The sequence below is a fragment of the Strix uralensis genome, chromosome 2 (genome assembly GCF_047716275.1).
Source record: "Strix uralensis isolate ZFMK-TIS-50842 chromosome 2, bStrUra1, whole genome shotgun sequence".
NCBI lineage: Eukaryota > Metazoa > Chordata > Aves > Strigiformes > Strigidae > Strix > Strix uralensis.
In genome coordinates this window covers 104413801-104433065 of record NC_133973.1, presented here as the reverse complement: position 1 = coordinate 104433065, position 19265 = coordinate 104413801, and the positions used below count along the sequence as shown (strand labels likewise).

Here is a 19265-nt window from a genome sequence, read left to right as displayed (position 1 = left end):
TTGAATGGCTCTTGGCATACTTGTGGATGTTCATTAGAGCAGAATCATAATGCTAGAGATCCCGCAGCTTGAGAAAACAAGGAGTTCAGAAGCTGTCTTGTTTTCAGTAGTGATAAGAGTGGCCATTATCTTTTTTAAATTGTCAAGAGAAATAAATAGATTTATTATATATGCAAAAGTATTGTGTTGCTTTTTATTCAAAAGCACCAGCATAAAAGCCAATATATTTTTCTGTATCCTGGCATTTAAATATCCATCAATTAAAGCAAAAGAATTAACTGCCACTGGTTTCATTGGGAAGGAGTAATGAAGATTACAAGAAGCCTTTTTAATTGATGCATTTGTAGTGTTAGTCTGTAAAACAGACTTAAAGCCAAGAACTTTATGTGTAGGCAGAAAAATTATTTTCTTTACATCTTTGTTCTGAGAAGAATACAGTCTCATATGAAAAGCTTAGCAAGCAGTGCTGTGTGACTCTTGGGTGGAGGAAGATGTTGGGGCCTGAGTCTGTATCCTTATTCATGTCCCTTAGGATGAATCCTTTTCAGGACTGGCTTTTCTGTTTGCCTTGTAGGTCTGAGTTAAGACCAAATGACACACAAAGTTAAAGACCTTATTCCGCACAGGATTTTAGACCTCAGGTCCTGCAATAAGATCAGTTGCGAGTCTTCAGATCTTCCACAGTTGTAAGCTGGTCAACTGTGGAGCTCTCTGCTTCTTGGCTGTCAAGGCTGGTGACCCTGTTAGAGCATGAGAACTGCCACCTAGGCCAGAGGAACTTAGGCTCGCTCTGGCTTTTATATCCACCCCCTTTTCTCACCCCCGTGGGAATATGAGCAGCACACTCATTTAGTCCCAAACAATAAGAAATGCGTGTGGATTCCCTGATCTATAAGTAGTTTGCGAGTGCAGGGTGCCAACTCTAGTTCCCTAAATTACACCATTCTTAGTGAAACACCTAGCAAATTCATGTTTCTGCTTTTTACATGTACTTGTTGAGCTTCAAGTATATGGTTTTAGGTAACAGCTTTTAAGAAAGGATTCTGCCTGAAGAATGGTTGTGAAACGTAAAGCCATATATCTGAGGACCCACAGAAAGCATCTGCAACATGGACTGATGTCCACAGTCACGCACTGTCCCCTCCTAGCACGTTACTCAATGATTCTGGCAGCAGAGTCAGTATTTTCCCATGACAGCTCTTAAGGGTTTTTCAGTCCCTGAATCCAGTATTGTGCTTCACTCCCCCACAGCTGCATCTGTAGTCATAAATTAAACACTGTCAATCACTGTCACTTTTGATGCCAACAGGCCTGAGACTGCCTGCTTCCATTGCTAGCAAACTTTTTTACCTCCCAAAATGGGGTGGTTGCATGCAAAGTGCCTGCTGGGAGCTACTTGTTGATACTCATTCCCGGACAGCAGCCAAGAGTTATTTGGGAAAGTGTTATTTGGTCAAAACTATTCCAGGAACTGTTACCACAATGACTGAGTTCCCATGCTAAGAGTATTGCCTGATGCTATTAAACATACCAGTATGGGAGTAGCCTATTTTAAGTAGCAGAGCAAAAGGCTTGTTCCCAATGGTGTAATGGGATACAGCTCTGCTGAGAAAGACAAAATACCCTCATAAGATCACTCCAGCTTAACCAGTGCTTCTCAACACCTCTCTTCTCTTCAGCCTGATGCTTAGGGGTAGTCAGAGCTCAGGTTAGCAGCCTGTTAGGAGGGTGCCATCTTACTTTATCTAAATTTTGGATCTCCTTTTGCATAGCTAGTTTTGAAGGGTATCAGGATGCTTCTGTATTCACATGAATTTCCTCAGCTCATGCTCTTCTCTCCTTAATATTAATTAGTTTAGAAAAACACATTTTAGTAGCACCTTTGATTAGCCCTTGAAATCTTAGCAAGTGAGTGAGATGTTGCTCCAACTGTCTGAAAGTGGAACACCTATGGACACTTTGATATGCTGATTTCCTTCTGGAAATAATGCTTTCCTCTCTGGAACATTAATTGAACTGTCATCTCTCCGACTTCCCCCTTTCCCTGCAGCATGGCTTATGCTATGCTCTGCATTGTTATGCCTATAGGTTAATATTATGAAAAATACCATTCAGACAATATTTTGACAGTCTGGCAACTCCAGATGCATTGCTGAGTTTCCATAGAGATGATACACAATGATTTAACATATATGACTGACTTGACTGAGTTTTTCTTTAGTCAGATTTGGAAACCTGAGTCCCTTTCTTGAGAGAGGGACACTTAATTAATTATTACTTAATTTGGTGCAGTAGGGTGTTTTCTGTATTCAAAGACAGTACACAGTCTTGCTGAGAAACTTTATTTGCTTCCACTCTTGTAATCATATTTTCTAATACTGAAACTGAGTTAGATTTTCATCTACCAGTGTGCTGATCCAGACAATGCAGTGTCTTAACCCTCCACCCATTTTTATGCAAATAATGAGAACTTCCACATACCCCATGTCATTCTTTTGCCATCCATAAGGAATTAGTACATCCAGGTATACCCCCAAGTTGCCAGCTATTTCTTTGCAAAGCTTCAATCTTCTCAAAGACATTCCAGTCTTTCTGTAGGAGTTCTTAGTCTTTCTGGTGTAGAAATAAATTGTTATTTCAGCAATTTTAGCATAGGTAGAGAAACACAAAATCTATAGTTTAAAACTTCAAATTCCCCAAAGTATTCTGTGCTATGTCACCGCTCAACTGCTCATCTTTCATGGAAAAAATGTGTGTGCTTAACACTTGGGTAAGAAGACTATTAATTTATTTAACCTTGATATACAGGTGCTTTGTAGATCAGGGAATCTTATGTTTCATTTGGTTCTTTCTGTATTGGCTAAGAACCATGTTAACTGCCCAGGTAATGGAAGAAAGGGGATGAACTGGGAATGCTGACTCTCTAAAAGCATGGCTTGCTACAGATTGAGCAAGTACTCTGTACCTGAAGTGGTAGCATGGGTTTGTATTGTTCACAGTAGCAGAGAAGGGAGAACTTGTGGGTTCTTGTTCTTTTTCCTCACTTCTCAATATATCCACTGACCAGCAGGACGTTTTCAAAGAATGCATCTACTCATCATTTCAGATCATGGAGTGAAAGGTGAAAATACACTTGGTAGTCTGTTTCAGCAGTTAGTCATCATCACTCTTTGGCAGCCAAGGCTTTTTCTCCAAGGTTAAATACACTTCTCTGGTAGTGGCATCTTCTCCCCCATAGAGCTATCTGGTTGCCCTGTTAGCAGACTAAACCTTTGTGTTGAATATCTCTCGAAGCACTCTTTCTGCTCTCACTTCAGTACTTTCATGCTTTCCAAAGCTGTATACAGAAATAAAATTGCCTCTTTCCTCTCACTCTGTTTCTTTGAGTGAGCAAAGACTTAAATAGATATGCCTGGGACTGCGGGTTAGGAAACTGATTCGTGATTGTGACACTGAAACTCCTGTTCTTAACATTTGTTTATGTTGTTGCTTGTGACAACCGTAGTTGGTTGAAACTGTGAGCAAAGCAATGCTACTTCTGGTTTATAAGGGATGCAATTGGAAAAACAAAATAAGTCTTGCCAGAATAAGGAATGACAATGTTGTGCAATTTTGGTTCAGCTGAAGACAAGTGGTTTTTTTCAATGCTGCAAAAAGCTTCCAAGCCTTTCTGCTTGAATAAGTAATCTGTTTTAAGGCTGCATTGTTATAATCGTGAAAGAAAATTCCTTAAAATAATCTTTTAAATTACTTATCTGAGATTTATATACCTGGTAGAAGGATTTGCAACAGTTCAGTGAAGCAGTTGGATCCTGCTGAAGTCCAACAGTATGTGAGTCTGTGCTGTAGGAGCTTTACAATGAGGAAAGAAAGCATAGCCACTGTAGACCCCAAATATGCAAATGACAGTAATTGTGTGCTTAAGAATTCCTCCCAGCAAATGTCTTATCCACAGTATAGATTCTGTATCCTCTGTCCCATTTCATTCTGTCTGTCTCCATAACCTTTTGTTCCACCTGTGATGTTTTTCAGCAGTCACATGATAAAATGTCTAGGCTAGAATCCAAGTGTGGAATAAAAAGCTGTATTTATTTTTATGGAAGCACTAACAATTCTATTTGGATTGGATTTCTTCATAGCAAAACCAATGAATTATTGAACAGATTGGACTTGGGTTTGCCAAAGAGTGATTCCTGTCAGATTGCTAATGGTGGCCCAGAATCTACAGCATGGGTAAGCAAAACTATGGCATGTGCTATATTTTCTGTCAGCTTTCTAGGTGCTGTCAATACTATAATATTAGAATATTCTAATTGAGCTTAGTTGCCAAGACATAACTCAGTGAGTACCAAGGAGTCTTTCTGGGTGAATGAGATGGCCTACATTGTCTCTTACACACTGGCAGAGTATCCTACATAGTAGGGGACTGCCTTTATTACTCACAGATATCTCTGATAAATGAGAGCCAGATTTATATTCTAAGGTCAGATCGGAATCTTAAATGTGCTCTGTATGCATCCATTGGTGGCAAGCTTTTATGAAATCTCAACTAGTTCATGTTGGCGGATGCTTTACTACATGGAAAATCTAGTCAGAAGAGAAGCTTATATCTCACTCCATCCTAAAAGTGATTCCATAGACTGCTTGTGGACTTTGTCACAGTTTGAATGAGCCTGGTAAGTATCAATGTAATTATAAAATAGATAAAGTATTGCTTAAATTTCATTATTCTAATTGCTTCAAAAAGGCTTTTCACATATGATTAGTCTCTTCATGTCTAAGCCAAGCTTTCCTACTGATGTAAAAACTTGCAGTGAGGAATATTAACCCTGAGACAGAAGTATTTCTCCTTTAGGGAGGTTTGTAACTGGGGGAAGACAGCAGGCAACCAAGTGGACAGAAACTGTTGTTACAAGCAGTAGTCCTTAGTCAGCAGAAATTTGGAAGTGTCCGATCTGAGCAGCCCTCTGTTGTATACAACCTTGAACACCAACAGTTGAGTAAATGGAGGGAACAATTTACCTCCATATTTCTTCAGAAGCCATGGAAATGTGCAAGACCCTTCCGTTATAGAAATTGCTGCAAACATTCTGTATATGACAGCTCTGTCTTGCCTCTAGTATCTCTTCCTGGTTTTCATTGCATGAAAAGGGAAAGTGATATTGAAAATAGGTTCCTTTCTCCTTTGATTCCTCAGGCCATTTTGTGTCTCTGAAAACTCTAAAGAAATTTTAGTGTATGTGGGCAGATATATAGCTTGAAGGACCCAACTTCTACCCAGCAATGCAGTTCAATTGCAGGAGAATGGCTTTCAGGCTGTCTTTTGTAGTCCTGGGTGGAAAAGCAAGATGAAGGACTATGGGAAGGGAGAAAAGATGTCTTAAAACCACTTCTACATCCCTCTTGAAGCATCCAACACTCCAAACAGTGGGGAGCTTATTCTTTGGTAGGAAAGACCCAGCTCTGCAGCTTATTGTGTGGTGTGAACATTGAACTGAGAAGACAAGTGAGCTCATGTCCCCAGGACTGACTTGGATTTCAGCATTTTGGTGTGGTGTCTTCATATCTATACAGAAGTGGGTGGATGCCTGAAGGAACACTGAATTCTTTCAGGTATACAGGTACTACTTCTAGCCTTTGCCTTCTGCTTCACCTACATTTTTGTGCCTTTCTTGGTCCAGTTTTTGAGGGGTTTCTTAATAAATTATGCCAAATTACATACCATAATTAATCTTTGACTTCACTAGTACCCAAGCAGATAAAATACATAGTTTATCTGTACTGTTCTTTAATACTAGCTGATATTATACATGTCTTTTGCATGACAGCATTTCTGTAACTTTGTGAATCGATTCATCACTGCAGCAATGCAGTTAGCAACATGTCTTCCTAACCAACTTGGATGAGGTACAGTCTATAGGCATACACACAGCCTCTGAGCTCTGTGTGAGGATTCCGAAGCACATAACCAATGAGTTGTTATCTAAATAAACTTGGTGTCCTTTGTCTGGAGTAATTAAAAGATTCAGGAACAATGTATTTGAAATAATGAAGTGTAATAAGCTTAGGAACTGCTTGACATGCATGCTAAGAGGGGGGCATATATATATATGTGATTTTTTAAAATTTAAAATTCATGTTCTAAAAAAAGTTTGATACAATGTAATGTTGATCGAATTTTCTCCCTCACATAATTTCTTTGATAGTGATATTAATTTAGCACACCTTGTTCAAATATCAGTGTCAAATATTACTTGATGTGCATGAACAAATTTAACTTCTTTGAAGTGACTCTGTCATTGGTGACTTTTTTGGCCCGCTTATTTAATCAAGCTCATAATTAAATTTAATCTTGTCTCTCAAAGTGTTACCAATCCTGTATAGATTTTTATTGTCTTCGAACTTGATTAACATACACTCCACACAATTCTCCAAGCCATTACAGAGAGTAATGAATAATATTGGACCCAGAATGAGTCTCCCTGGACACATGTAACAACTCCTCCCAGCTCAAAATTGAGCTATTAATAATTGCTTTCTCTATTCAGTCTTTTTAGCAAATTATGTGCCTGTTGTTTTGATGGTATCATTCTGCATGCATATATCAAGTTTCAAGAACATTGTGTAGACTTGCAACAAATTCCACACTAAAGTCAAACCTGCACACTCTTGTATTAAATTATACTGGCTCATTTTTTAGTGTGCTACACTATGTTCCTGCTCAAAGACTTTACAGTGTAAGTTGCTATGTATAAGATCCTAGGGATCCTGTAAGATGCTAATGGTAGGCTGGCTCTTTGCTAACAACTACAAGTTGTGAAAGACCGGGGCTAGTTATTGTAATGAAAACCTACTACATGGTTGAATACATTATTCATGAAGTGTAGTTCAGATTTTTAGTTCTCTTGGCTGCCCCACAAATAATATAGCAGATTTGATCTCTCAGCTTCTGTTGTCCTACCTCCACAAATGCTTTTCCACAGATAATCCTGGGTTCCCCTCTGTTAGCAGGCCTCTGTTCTGCTTTGTTATCTTGGTAATACTTTCAGTACTTTTCTTTCTTCCCAAAATACTCCATCTTACTATCATATATCCTGATTGTGTTTTCTGACTGTTCAGGGTATCTTTATGCTTGCCACTGGGACACAGAATAGCATGTGCTGTGGCTGCCTGGTTGTGATATTCAGATGGACATTCAGTCAAACCGAATGAGAGGCTTTAGACCACTTGTTTAAATTCTAGTCTTGAGACTAATCTGTTTTTTAAGTAATTGCAATCATTCAACCATTTCTGTTTTGTTAATTACCTGTATAACAATTTGGGAATAAGATCTGGGATTTTGTCCCCCTAACCCCCTCCACCGCCAATATGTTTATATTCTCTGCTGAACAATAGACAAGAAGCCATACTTATAAGCAAGCTCTTCGAGAGGATGAAAACAGAAGATTAGAGGAAATGAAGCAAGATCAACGGAGGAAGGTAATTATACATTAACAGTTTCCATACTGTATCATATTTACATGCTGTGAAACCAATTAAATACATTGATTACTTGTAGCCTATGCACAGAGTTTCTCTTTAGCAAAAGTGATTCAGTCACTGTTTTCAAATATTGTGAGAGAGATGAGCCAAGATGTAAAATTTGGATAGGGACTGGACAGTTATCTTCTGGGTTCAAGGCGATTTTGCATCTGGATGACTAGCTCTTGTTCACCACTCCATTTGAACAACTGTGCAGAGTGTTTTTTCACCATGGCACCCAATTTCATAGGCTAAGGAAACCAATATCCTCTCTTTCAAGCAGAAGTTATCTTACTGAGATATTCATGATGATCTCAGACTCTGAATAATCTCTTTCTAGAGAATCAAGGCCCGTGTGCCCTGCCTTCCCAAATGGGGATGTGGAGGCACTCATATTTGCTGTTAAGTCTGTATGCTTCTCTGTTCCCTTGCTAACCACCTAAATGAAGAGTTTTGAATTGTCTAAAAAGCAGGCATGCCATATCTACAAGTTTGAACTCCATATTCTGCATATGTGGCATGCATTGCCTGAAGTGTGTCTGAACCACTGTAGTCCCTCTGGCATAGATTTGTGTACCATATCCACGTAAAGTTCATCCACACAGGGTGATGGTGTTGTGCTAAGTTATCTGTCTTGGCTCCAGGTCTGACTGTGCAGTTATAGGGAGGGCAACATTTGAAAATCATATTAGCAAATCATTCAAAAACATATTAGCAAACACTGAGCCTCTTACTATTCCTCTGCTATTACTAACATCCAAATTAATGTTAAACTACTTTCCCTGTAGCAGAATCTTAGCGCAACAAATTCCATGCAGTGAGTTTCTACTAGAACTGGAGAAGTGACTCAGGCCCTCTCATGGATATGTTTAAATGTTGGGGATAAGTGTCCTCATTTCATAGTAATCTAGCAGCCAGGATGCTGGAAACAGAGTGGGGAAAAAAGGAGGCTTTTAATTGCTTTACCATGACATGTATGCTTATTCCCAGGAGCTATAGAGAGGAAAAAAATTTGAAAGCCACTCCTGATGGGTGCAAGGCTGGTAGCTGTTGTATTCTTTACATTGATTCTTCAATAGAGAAAATAACTACAGATATGACTTAGCATGCCCCTACTTTTTGAGTTTGGTTTAAGGGACTCATGCAGAGCTTTAGACTGATTTTCACAGATTGCTAAGAAGGTGTTGGCTGCTTCTAAAGCTGCTCTTGCTTGGTACATGGTTCCAAGTGCTCTTTGCCTTCACAGTTGCTGCTACCTATTGCGCAGAGTAATGCACTACTTACAAACCTACCGTAAATAATATGTATTTTAAAGGCTCCAATAATTGTCCCTCAGATATATGTTGGCTCATTTCTACTTCAAACTAATATTTATTAAAGTAATTGTGAATTCTGTTCTGTGCGTACCTCCTAGCACAGTGTAGCTATAAAACGCATAGGTATTGTCAGTTCCCTTTTTTTTTTCAGAATAGGTTTTAGTATGTATTGCTTGATTTAGAAATTTTCAGTACGCTTTGAACACCACATCATATACACACAATATATTTCAGAACATTACTCCAAGTAAGGACTCAGCATATTGAAAAGTCAGATACTGAGTTTTAATTTTCAGGTTGAATAGTTATTTAAAACAGTGAAAATTAAGGTTGGCTTTTTTATTTCTTAATCCTGTTTCTTCTTTTAGGGCTAGACAAATATTGATACACAACACATTCGCAGTTATTGATTTTCTTCATACATTTATTGCATAGTTTTTATTTAATGTTCCATTTAAATTGATTTTTTTTAAACTTTTGTGATTCCATTCAGTTATTGAAGCTTTTATCTAACCGCATCATTTTATTTTAGTTCCTATTCCTACTGCTGCTCAGTTGCTATGGAAAATATGAAAGATGGATCTGTTCCTATCCCTTCCCCCTCGCCCTGCAAGCCAAATTTTCTTTGCAGAAAAATATGCATCTTCAATTCTTGGGTGCATTGCAGAGAGCAAGAGCCTGACAAACAAGCACACATGCAGAACAGTCATACAAGCTGTGTTTCCTTCACAGTCACGGCTAAAATTTCATAAGCACTCTCCTCTGAAAAGAATTTCCTTTGATACCATTTATATACCTTCATATTACGTAACGTAAGGATGGTAGGCTGCTGCAATGCTGGGAGCTTGCACATGCTTTCACTACACCAGCAGGTACCGTTTGCCCTTCCCTCACCCTTGGGAGAGCCCCAGGAAGCTGGAGGTGACACACCACGCCACATACCACTGTTTTCCTCATGCTCCACGGAAGCAGGAGGCAAAGCACATGTCTCCTTTGTACCCTGTGTCTGCTCCTGCAAGATGACTTCAGCTGTCTTCTCCCTTGGACCCACAGGGAAATTCAAACCCATGGCTTGGGGCAAGGGGAAACAGACTGGTGTCTGGCATACCCCTTTAAATGCAGGACTGTAAATGTCTAAATCCTGTAACATCCCACTTGTTAAGGCACAAACAAAATGCATCCAGTGCAATGCTGTACAGAAAAATGAGCTGTTTTTAACATAGTGCTGTCACATTAAAAAAAATGCTGTTGAGAGAATTTCTGGGAATGACACATGGCTCTAACTGAAGTTAACACCATCTGGAATTAATTGGGTTTGCAACATAGGTATATTAATTAAAAGTTTGCTGGTGATTTTTTTTTTTTTCTGCTTTTATCATTCCCAGGCTGAATTAATGGAATTTAAACAAAAGCAGGAAGAGGAAGCCAGAACAAGAGCACATCAAAATGCACAGAGGAGGTATGATGGAAAAATGCAGAATACACTTTAATTGCATTCCTGTCTGGAAAGAGTCTCAAAATTGCAGCTGTTCATGCTTTAGAAGACAATTGTAATGAAGATCCCTGACTTCACCTGTGGTTTAACTTTGCCTTCAAATAAGCCACTAATATCCATCATTACAACTGCTCGTTGTAATGCAGTATGACCCAGAGTGCCTTTTTCACTTTATTTATCTTATCAGCGTAAGATTCAGCATAGGGTAGAAACTATTAGTAGTTTCATGGGTAACTACTAGTGCAGTAGTATCTATCTATCTATCTATCTATCTGTCTGTCTGTCTATTTTTTTAAATTTCATTTTAGAATGGGTTTCTTTGTCCATGCCACGTTTTGTGGTTGACTGTCACTGAGGTTAACAGGCAGAGCTAAACATGGGATTTGATATTGATACAGATAGAAGCTGCAGTGCAGCAAGGCCGTCTGCAGCTGCACTGCTTCATGCCCCAGGCTGTGCCCCACTGCTGTGCCCTCTCTGTGCTCAGCAGTTCTAATCTTGCACTTCTGTCACTTAACTGACTTTCCATTATCTTGAAGCACAGCTTTATTCTCAACATTGTTTTCTGCTGGTAAAGAATGCTCAGGCTCAAAAATAAAACCACCATTTGTTTCTTTTTTTATATCATTAGGGAAATATTAAAAAAATTGCTTCTGTAGGCAACCATTCTCCATACTGTTTTCATTTCTTTTTTTTCTCTAGCAAAGATATTGAGATAATTACCCATAGAAGTTAATGAAGGATTTTCGATTCAGTCCATCTAATGTCCCTAGATAGAAATAATCCAGTATCTTGCATTTTCCATAATTCTTATCGACAGCATTGTAAAACATTTAAACAGCAGTCATGTCTAAGCATGTGTGGCAGTCCTAAGCATTAATAGGGAGAAAAAGGAAACAGTTTTCAGAAGGTTTGCAAATATTTAAAACAGATTGAGGAAAAGTGTATTTGTATTTGTGCATGAGTACAAGAAAATGCTAGAGTTGATTTCAACCCTGGATGGTAGGGAAAGTTGTCAGCTACACAAATTGTCTCTATTAGTAACAAGCTTAAGTGTTTTTTTTCATTGCCATTAAGAAATCAGTACTTCTAGAAACTCTCCTTGTGTACAGAAGGCTGAAAGACTACCTCAGGTGAATTGTCAAAGTAGCTAATCTCCCTGATAATGTAGGCGGTGGTATGCAGATCATCTTTCTATGTGGAATTTTGGTGCATTTCTCACAGCAGCCGAGGTACGCCTTTTAATCACAATGGAGTGATCACAGGATAAGGATGCACCTAGTGAGTTGAAAATGAAATCCACCCTATCTCATGCCTGTCCGTGGTTATGAAGCACAGGATTGAAAAACATAGGAAGATGGGTACTGAACTGAGAATAAGGAAAGCCACTCACAGAATGTGAACTTTCAAAAGTTTGTGAACTCCTCAGTTGCCTTCAATCATTATTCATTTTTTGTTGTATTTTAAGGGTAAATAATGCTTTCCTGGACCGACTTCAGAACAAAATGCAACCTAATTGCATCGACCAACCTGGACATGCTGAGAGTCTGGACTACCTCAGTAATGATGCCTGGGTAAGTTTCTGGGTACAGAACAGGAAAGCAATGATATTGTTTAAAAGTTAACTTTTTCCCCAGATACTATTATGTGTCTGTGTGTGTTTAGCCTGCCTGACAGAACTTACAGTCCTGGCTGGCTGCCTACAATATCTTTAAGAAGAAACCCTGTCTTAATTATAAGCTGTTCAAATGGGAGGAGGGACAATCAGCTGCTCTTGCAGCAGAACTCAGTGGGTTTGCATGCAAGGAACTGCATCCAAGGTACTTCCTTAAGTTCAGAACAAGGATAGCAAAATCATAAGAGATTTTTTGAAAGTCTTTAAATGAAACATTTGAAAATACTCTAAACATTTTAATATGATATTGAAATTGAAGGGAAAAACTCCCATGAAAGGTGCAGCTGTTCATTTTTCACCCATATAAAATTATGACAAAGAAGACCTGGCTGCATCCGGTTTAAAATACATAGTATTTGTGAGGATCTTTGAAGAAAACATATCTTGACTATAGCCTATTAAGCATCCATTATTTTTTTCAGCTGTCCTAATGAGACATTAATGTAACTTATTTAGAGTTGCACTCTTCAGTGTAAAAAAAAAAAATAAAAAAAATTATGTAGAATTCCCATCATGGAAATTTCCATTAGGTTGAAATTCCATTGCTGAGAGGTCCCAAGGGCAGAAATAGAAGATTTACAAAGACTGAGCAGCAAAAATATGAGAGTCTAAGAGAATTTAGTGAATGTGCCAGTGTAGAGAAAGATGTTTAGTTGAAACCAGAAAAGCTTGAATTAGATTAGTTGGACTGTCTGGTGAGGATGTGTGTGTTGGCAGATGAATGCCAGGAAGACTTAGGTTCCAGCATCTACAAAGTCAAGGCATGATTAAGAAGCAGATATTCTTGCTGCTGGAGTTTTCTGTATACTAGAAGTAGAAAAAGAGTGTCTTAATTACTATAAGCTTTGGGCAAGCCCTGGGTCGTGGCAGAGGACTCGAGAACCTTGGACTGAGGGCACCTTTGTGCACAGCAGTTCTCTTGGTCTTGCTGAGAGGAGGCAGGACCTGCCATCTCAACCTCTCATAAGGTCTGCGGGCAGCTGCTTGGAGAACCGGTTGTTAGAGGCTTTACTGACAAGGCCGGTGTCACATGCCAGACAATCCAGGAGTTCTTGGAAGCCAAACTACAGATGTCCAGGCTAGTGAAAGGGTGCAAGTAAGAGAGCACTCTGTATGGCAGGCCTGAACCATCTCCTGAAGGATGGCATGTTTGCAGATAGCAGAATTGGAGACTTCAGAGGACAGAGCCGACTGATACCTAGTAAGGGGCAAAAGGTAAAGTCCGATGGATGTGACTTGGTTATCAAAGGCAGCAAGGGCAGAAATTATTATTTTTATTTCTCTTTGTGTCCTTTATCCCAATTTGTAAACTGTTTTCTGATAAACTCAAAAGAAAATGTGGGACAGAGCTGATATCCCCAATATCTAAACTTGAGCATCTCCATCAGCGCGCCTGCTGTCACCACTGAAAACCTTGCCACTGTCTGCAGAGGAAGCGGGCTTTTGCCTTTAGCCAGATGCCATATGTCCTCTTCCACAGGGCAGGTGTTTGTACCACCAAACGAGTGCACTCAGCCCAGGCACAATTTTAACAACAGATGACTCTATGACGTACACAGCCAATCTATGATTTTATGTATATATATATATATTCAAAGAATGCATCAACACAAATGCAATAAAACCCTACATGCAAAAATGATAAATTTCCTACTCTGATGTTTACTTAATGGGTCCCAAGGAGCCTGCCTTCTGTTGGGTAATGCTAGATTATCCATTTTTGCTTTATGCTATGATGTGAGTTTCGAAGACTGAACAAAGCAGGGAAAGAATGAACTGTGAAAGAATATGTCATCATGGAAAGGAACTAAAAATTAGTGTTGGCAATAACATCAAGAAAGAAAAACATCTCTCAAAAGATAGGTTGGAGGCTGTAACCTCAGTGTCTTTGATTATACCAAGATTCTTCTCCCTTCTCTTGGGATTTTAAGCAAAAAGAATTGAACTACAGGTGGGGCTTACAAGTCATGTAGTCTGCAGCGTGGTGCTTTACATTACAAGGGAGCTACTTGAAGCAGGTCAGACTATATGCTAAGATTAGAAGAAATTAGAAAGGTTCCCAAAGTTAAGACCTGCAGGTAATTTTTGAGCCTGCTCCATCTGTGCAGTGGCAGTGAAGAGGAAATATTTGTTCTCTTTCTTGCTGCTTTTTTTCCTGTTTGAATTCTTCACAGTCACAATGGCTTCACACTTAACAGAAACTGAACATTACACCATGTTGTTGATACACCTGCTGTATTTTTCACTATTATTTCTGTTAGCCTGGTTTTCTAAGGAAATTAAGTTTCTATGATCGTGCTGTCTGTCTACATGTGCTAAGGTTTTCAACCTGCTGGCCAATCTTAGCTAAATTTGAAAGGCCATATAAATCTCAAAGATAATTAAGATTCTGTGCATTTTGTGAAAAGCAACGGCTGGAAGAGGAGAGACCCCAAAACAGTGCCCCACTCTGAGGGGTGGTAGGAAGGACCTGGGCACTCTGTGCATCATTCGGCTGCAGCTCTCCGGCTGATCAGCATGGGCACAGCTCCAGGGCAGTTGCAGCTCTGCCTTGTTTTCCTGGGGGCTAGGGGGTACAAAAGGGGACATGGATATCACAGGGAACATGGAGAGGAGAGGGGCAAGGTGAAATTATTGTGTGTGTCTGGGCAGGGGAAGAACAGTTGCATTGCCCAATTGTCCCCTAATCGATGGGAAACCAGTTTTCATTAATTTATCTGCCCTCCAGACATCTTGTGTTTTATAAGGAATATTTATAAGCTGTTATTTCAGGAAGGATCTTCATGAAGGTAATCTTTTCTCCCTTTTTGGTTATAAATGCCAGGGTGCTCTCTGGGTGGTTGGGTTTTCCTTTTTGAATAGGAAGACAAATTAATTAATTTCCACTTCTGTCTGTGAGCTACTGCACCCTTGAGAGACCATCAAGTCTTGTTGTATGTTATAAAGAAAGTTTTCATGTTCTTTGCACTGCCATTACTCTAACATAAGGATAAACCTTTTACGATAGGAGGGTAAAAATTAACAGTTGTCATTTCAACATCAAAGTTTAATCAATAAGATTTAGTCCTTACTCAGCTGGGACCTTTGACAGAGACAGTATCTGTTCATTTTAATGGCACAAATGATCGGTTTTACTTAAATATTAAAACACTTCTATTTTTACAAAAGAATAACTTTAAAATAGTTGCATATTTTTATATTCACTCCCTCACGAGATTTGCCCATGTTCAAGTATGGAGGGATTTGAAGACACCAAGTGCTATTGCATGGCAAACCTGTAACCGAGCGCTTGTTTATTTTTTGCATGGAAATAGAGCACTGTCAAGGACCCTTTTGTCTATTTTATTGATGGGGAGAGGTCAAACCATGAATGTATGAAATTTATATGTCTACCCTTCTTTAATGAAATACTAGTTGTCTTGTTGAAACTCTCTGAGCTATAGTAAACCCAGGCTCTAGAAGGCAACGTGACATATTACACCTTCCTGTTTCATGTCCCCATTACACCCAGCATCATGCACAAGAATAAGAAACGCTGTCTTGGATGCTGACTTTGCTCTTTCAGTGACTGCATAATTCTAGATATTTCTTGTGGGAAGCAACTATGCCTTGAATACACAGGTGCAGTGTAATAGGAAACCCCATTCTCTTCCTTTCCCATATGCAGAACAGGAACTCGATGGATGATGGATAAATCTGTTTTGAGAAAACACGATCTATGGATAAAACTATTTTAAATAAACATGGTTTGTGGGTTAGCACTTGGTTTAATTCTTGCAGCATGATCCATGGGAATGTTTCTTTGGAGTCTCAACCAGCATTTGATTTATGCTGTTTGCTACCAATCTGAGAGGGAGCATGTCATGAAGTTTACTGTTGCACAGTGAAGAAGAACCATAGCTCAAAGGTTCCTGAAGTACAAGGCTAGTACAAGGCATACCACAGTTTTGTATACACAATCAACCTTTAATGCAGACTTTCATGAAATTTTAGATGGATAAAGTTGCACTGAAAATGCTGGTTTCCTAGCACAAAGAAAAAGCTTTTATTTAACATGGGAATATTGAGAATAGAATATTTATATAAGAATGTTCCAAGTGCAATTCACAATGCTTACATTTGTTTTAACTTGCTGACTTAGCTTTAACCTGATTAGTCTATTTACAAACTGAGTAGGAAAGATTATTACATTTTTTCCTAAAACTAGTTGGTTGGTTGGTTGGTTGGTTGGTTGGTTTATTGAGAGTAATGTGCTTGTCTTTCCTGGCAGAAGGATGGCAGAAAATAAACTGCTCAGCAGAAGTATCAGCACTAATATAGGAACCAGGCATGCTGTAGCTGAGTTTAATGACTTACCTCTGACAAGGCAGTCAAACAGCATATGCAGATGTGTTCTGCCTGACTTGACTTTGAGCTCAATCATTCTTTCCTTTGAAAATCTCATCCTAAAAGAGAATAGTGGGAGTCTGGGGAGGAATGGAAGAAACTTTTCACTCTTTCAAATTGTGTGAGATCAAGAAAGGATTGAGACATCTGAAGACATTTGGAACACTTCTAGATTGATTTTTTCCAGCAAAACCAATATATGTTTATCTCCTGAGTTGATACATCCTGCTATTCATATTGAGTTCAAATCAAAGAAATATTTATTGCTAGAACTAGAATCTTGCAGAAAGGTTTACTTGTTATTTTAAGTGGAGTTTTAAAAGACAGGAAAGGGCACTATGTAATCAAGAAAGTTCCACATAACTACATAACCATAATTATTTGCATAAATATGTGATTGTACTGTACATTGTACATTGAACTGTACTAATGCTTTTTTTTTTTTTTAATTCAGGAATCAAAGTACTTAGAATAAAGGAGGAGAAAGGTAAAAATAATGAATTTGGTCATTCTTTTTAGTACCAATGCTGGTGTTAATTTAGCTTCATGCTTGACATTTCATTATGACAGCTTATGTGGTTTAATTCTCCAGTAATATGAGAGAGGATCTTAAACTAAATACCTTCCAGCTCTGTGTTTGGGGCCATGCAATGGCACATACCTATTCTGAAACATGTTCTTTCATAAAAAACTGCAGAACAAAATCAGAGGAAGTGCTGATGGCATGGAAGACATCTGTTGGGGGTGCCTTGATGTTTAAGCTAAAACCTCAATACAGCCACATTCTCTGTGTCATGGACAGTGAGTGGATAAACCTGGGCAGATGAGGAATGTGGCTGGAAATGCAGGAGGCAACTCTGAAAACTTTCAGTGGTCTTAACTGAAGGAGGATGACTTTGTTGTGGGCTGCGTTCTTCCTGCTATTTCCCATGAGCAGGGGAGCAGTGGAGGCTGTTGGTAAAACACCACTACTGAATCACAGAAATCAGGCCCTCTGTTTTCAAATGACCTTTTCATAAGGCTCATTTCACCTATGTTCTTTTCTGAAAGGGGTTTCCTACCCTAATTCCCAGTTCTGATATAAAGATTTGTGCAGAGCCTTTACTTCTAGGCTTGGAGACTTTTGAAGCAAGTTTAGGTACTGACATAGATTATTCTTGCCTGAGGAGATGGCTTGGACATAACTCTGGTTTTTGAGAGACAGGATTTTATAAAGAGGAATTTTAAAAAATCAAACTTAAAAAACCGCCTTGCTTTCAAACCTTCTCCTACAAATGCAGATATTCTTCTGTGGCTTTCTTTCTCATTTTCTCTTATTTTAGTATTTTTACAAAAATGCTAAAATAATTTGCAAAACATTCAGTTATTTTAGTATTTTTGCAGCAGGGTTGCATTCTGAAAATGGTATCTAAATAATATTCTTGGATTCCCATGAGCTGTCTTTTCAGTTTTATCAGGTAAAATTGTTATTAAAAATTAACTCAAATTCACTAAAGAAATTATGAGTAGATAAAGGCAGTTCCCCACAGGGGAAGAAATGGCCATCTTTTGCAGCCCACAATTCTATTAGGTTTTATAAACTGTGGCCAGCTGAAGGAGTTCAACACATTGGATTCTGTGTTGTTTCTCAGAATATCTACAATACCAGTAATATATTTACATATTAACGGTACAAGAATGATGTATGGGTGTACTTTTTTAAGCCTTGTTTTACTGTTGTTTTGAAAACACATTTCAGCTTGCTACATTAATATATTGTTCAAAGAGTTATTAATATGTCTGCAGATAATTAGGACATTTTGTGAATTAAATTTACAAAAAGATAGAAATCCCTTCATGAAGGCTTTACATAATTAAAAGCTAAAACCTGTCAAAAGAAAAGGGAGACTTTCTTTTCCAGTGGACTTAATCCTAGAGAAGTTGACTTTGATTTTTGTTTTTGCTGCAAAAGATAATTTTTAATTCTGTTTTCTCCCTCTTGTTACAGGGTATTGGAGAAATATTCACTTTTATCTGGCCTGGGCCAAATGACCTTGTAAAAGCTCCAGGAAAGCACTCTTTTATCACTGTGTTGGTTTTTTTTTTCTACCCTGACTTCAGCTTCACACCCACTTCATGAGCAATCTGCAGAGACTGGTTTCTAGCTGTCATTATTCACGCATATTTGAAGCATCTGATTATGAAAGTCCTATTTAATTTTTAATAAGAGAATGTGTCATTTTTTTTTTTCATAAATTGTTTTGCCTCTTGCAGAATGTAATTATCCCAGTCTTTGGGATCTCAGAAAAAGAAGAAATTAATGGCTGCAGAAGCTGTGGTTTTTTGCTGCTCTGTACCCAGCCAGAAAGGTCTCAGAGATTTGAACTAAAGAAGCTGGTAGAGGGGTTTCTTTTGGGATAGGAAGGAGAAGTGTTGCTGATTTGGGGGTTTTTTTTGGTTTGTTTTGGTGGGGATTTTGTGGAGTTGTTTTACTATTGTATTTAACAGCAGACGCTCAAGAAGAAACAGATGTGCATATTGTAGAAAGGATCTTTTAAATATGTTCTTAGAAAAATACAACACATGAAAGAAATAAAATTTATTCAATCTCTCCTGCTTCTTTTGTGATATGATATACTAGTTTTGAACTTTGCTTGTTCTAACTTGGCAACTTCTGTTACATGAGTGGGGAAAACTACTGCAAGGTTAGCTTTAGTTTCTTGCTTTTCTTCATCCCTCTAGACTAATGGACTTCAATTTATATCTCCCTGTTTCTGCAGAAGACAACATCTTAATGCTTTCCAAAAGTCAGATGCATGACCAAGATATTTCTAATGGAAAAGTCCACAGTACATGTTAGATAACCATGCAGACAAGAAAAAATATCTGCGGC

At 38.5% G+C, this 19265-nt stretch overlaps 1 protein-coding gene across 1 annotated transcript in view; it reads left to right on the top strand.

Moving 5' to 3' along the window:
- EPSTI1 (epithelial stromal interaction 1) overlaps nucleotides 1–18981 on the top strand; it is a 47418-nt gene extending 28437 nt beyond the window's left edge. Inside the window, exons 7-12 of the mRNA XM_074860994.1 lie at nucleotides 4140–4233; nucleotides 7396–7479; nucleotides 10223–10296; nucleotides 11801–11906; nucleotides 16848–16880; nucleotides 18381–18981. Coding sequence (XP_074717095.1) covers nucleotides 4140–4233; nucleotides 7396–7479; nucleotides 10223–10296; nucleotides 11801–11906; nucleotides 16848–16868 — 379 coding nt within the window. The 3' untranslated portion in view covers nucleotides 16869–16880; nucleotides 18381–18981. The remainder of the gene's footprint in view (nucleotides 1–4139; nucleotides 4234–7395; nucleotides 7480–10222; nucleotides 10297–11800; nucleotides 11907–16847; nucleotides 16881–18380) is intronic.
- The last annotated feature ends 284 nt before the right edge of the window (nucleotides 18982–19265 follow it).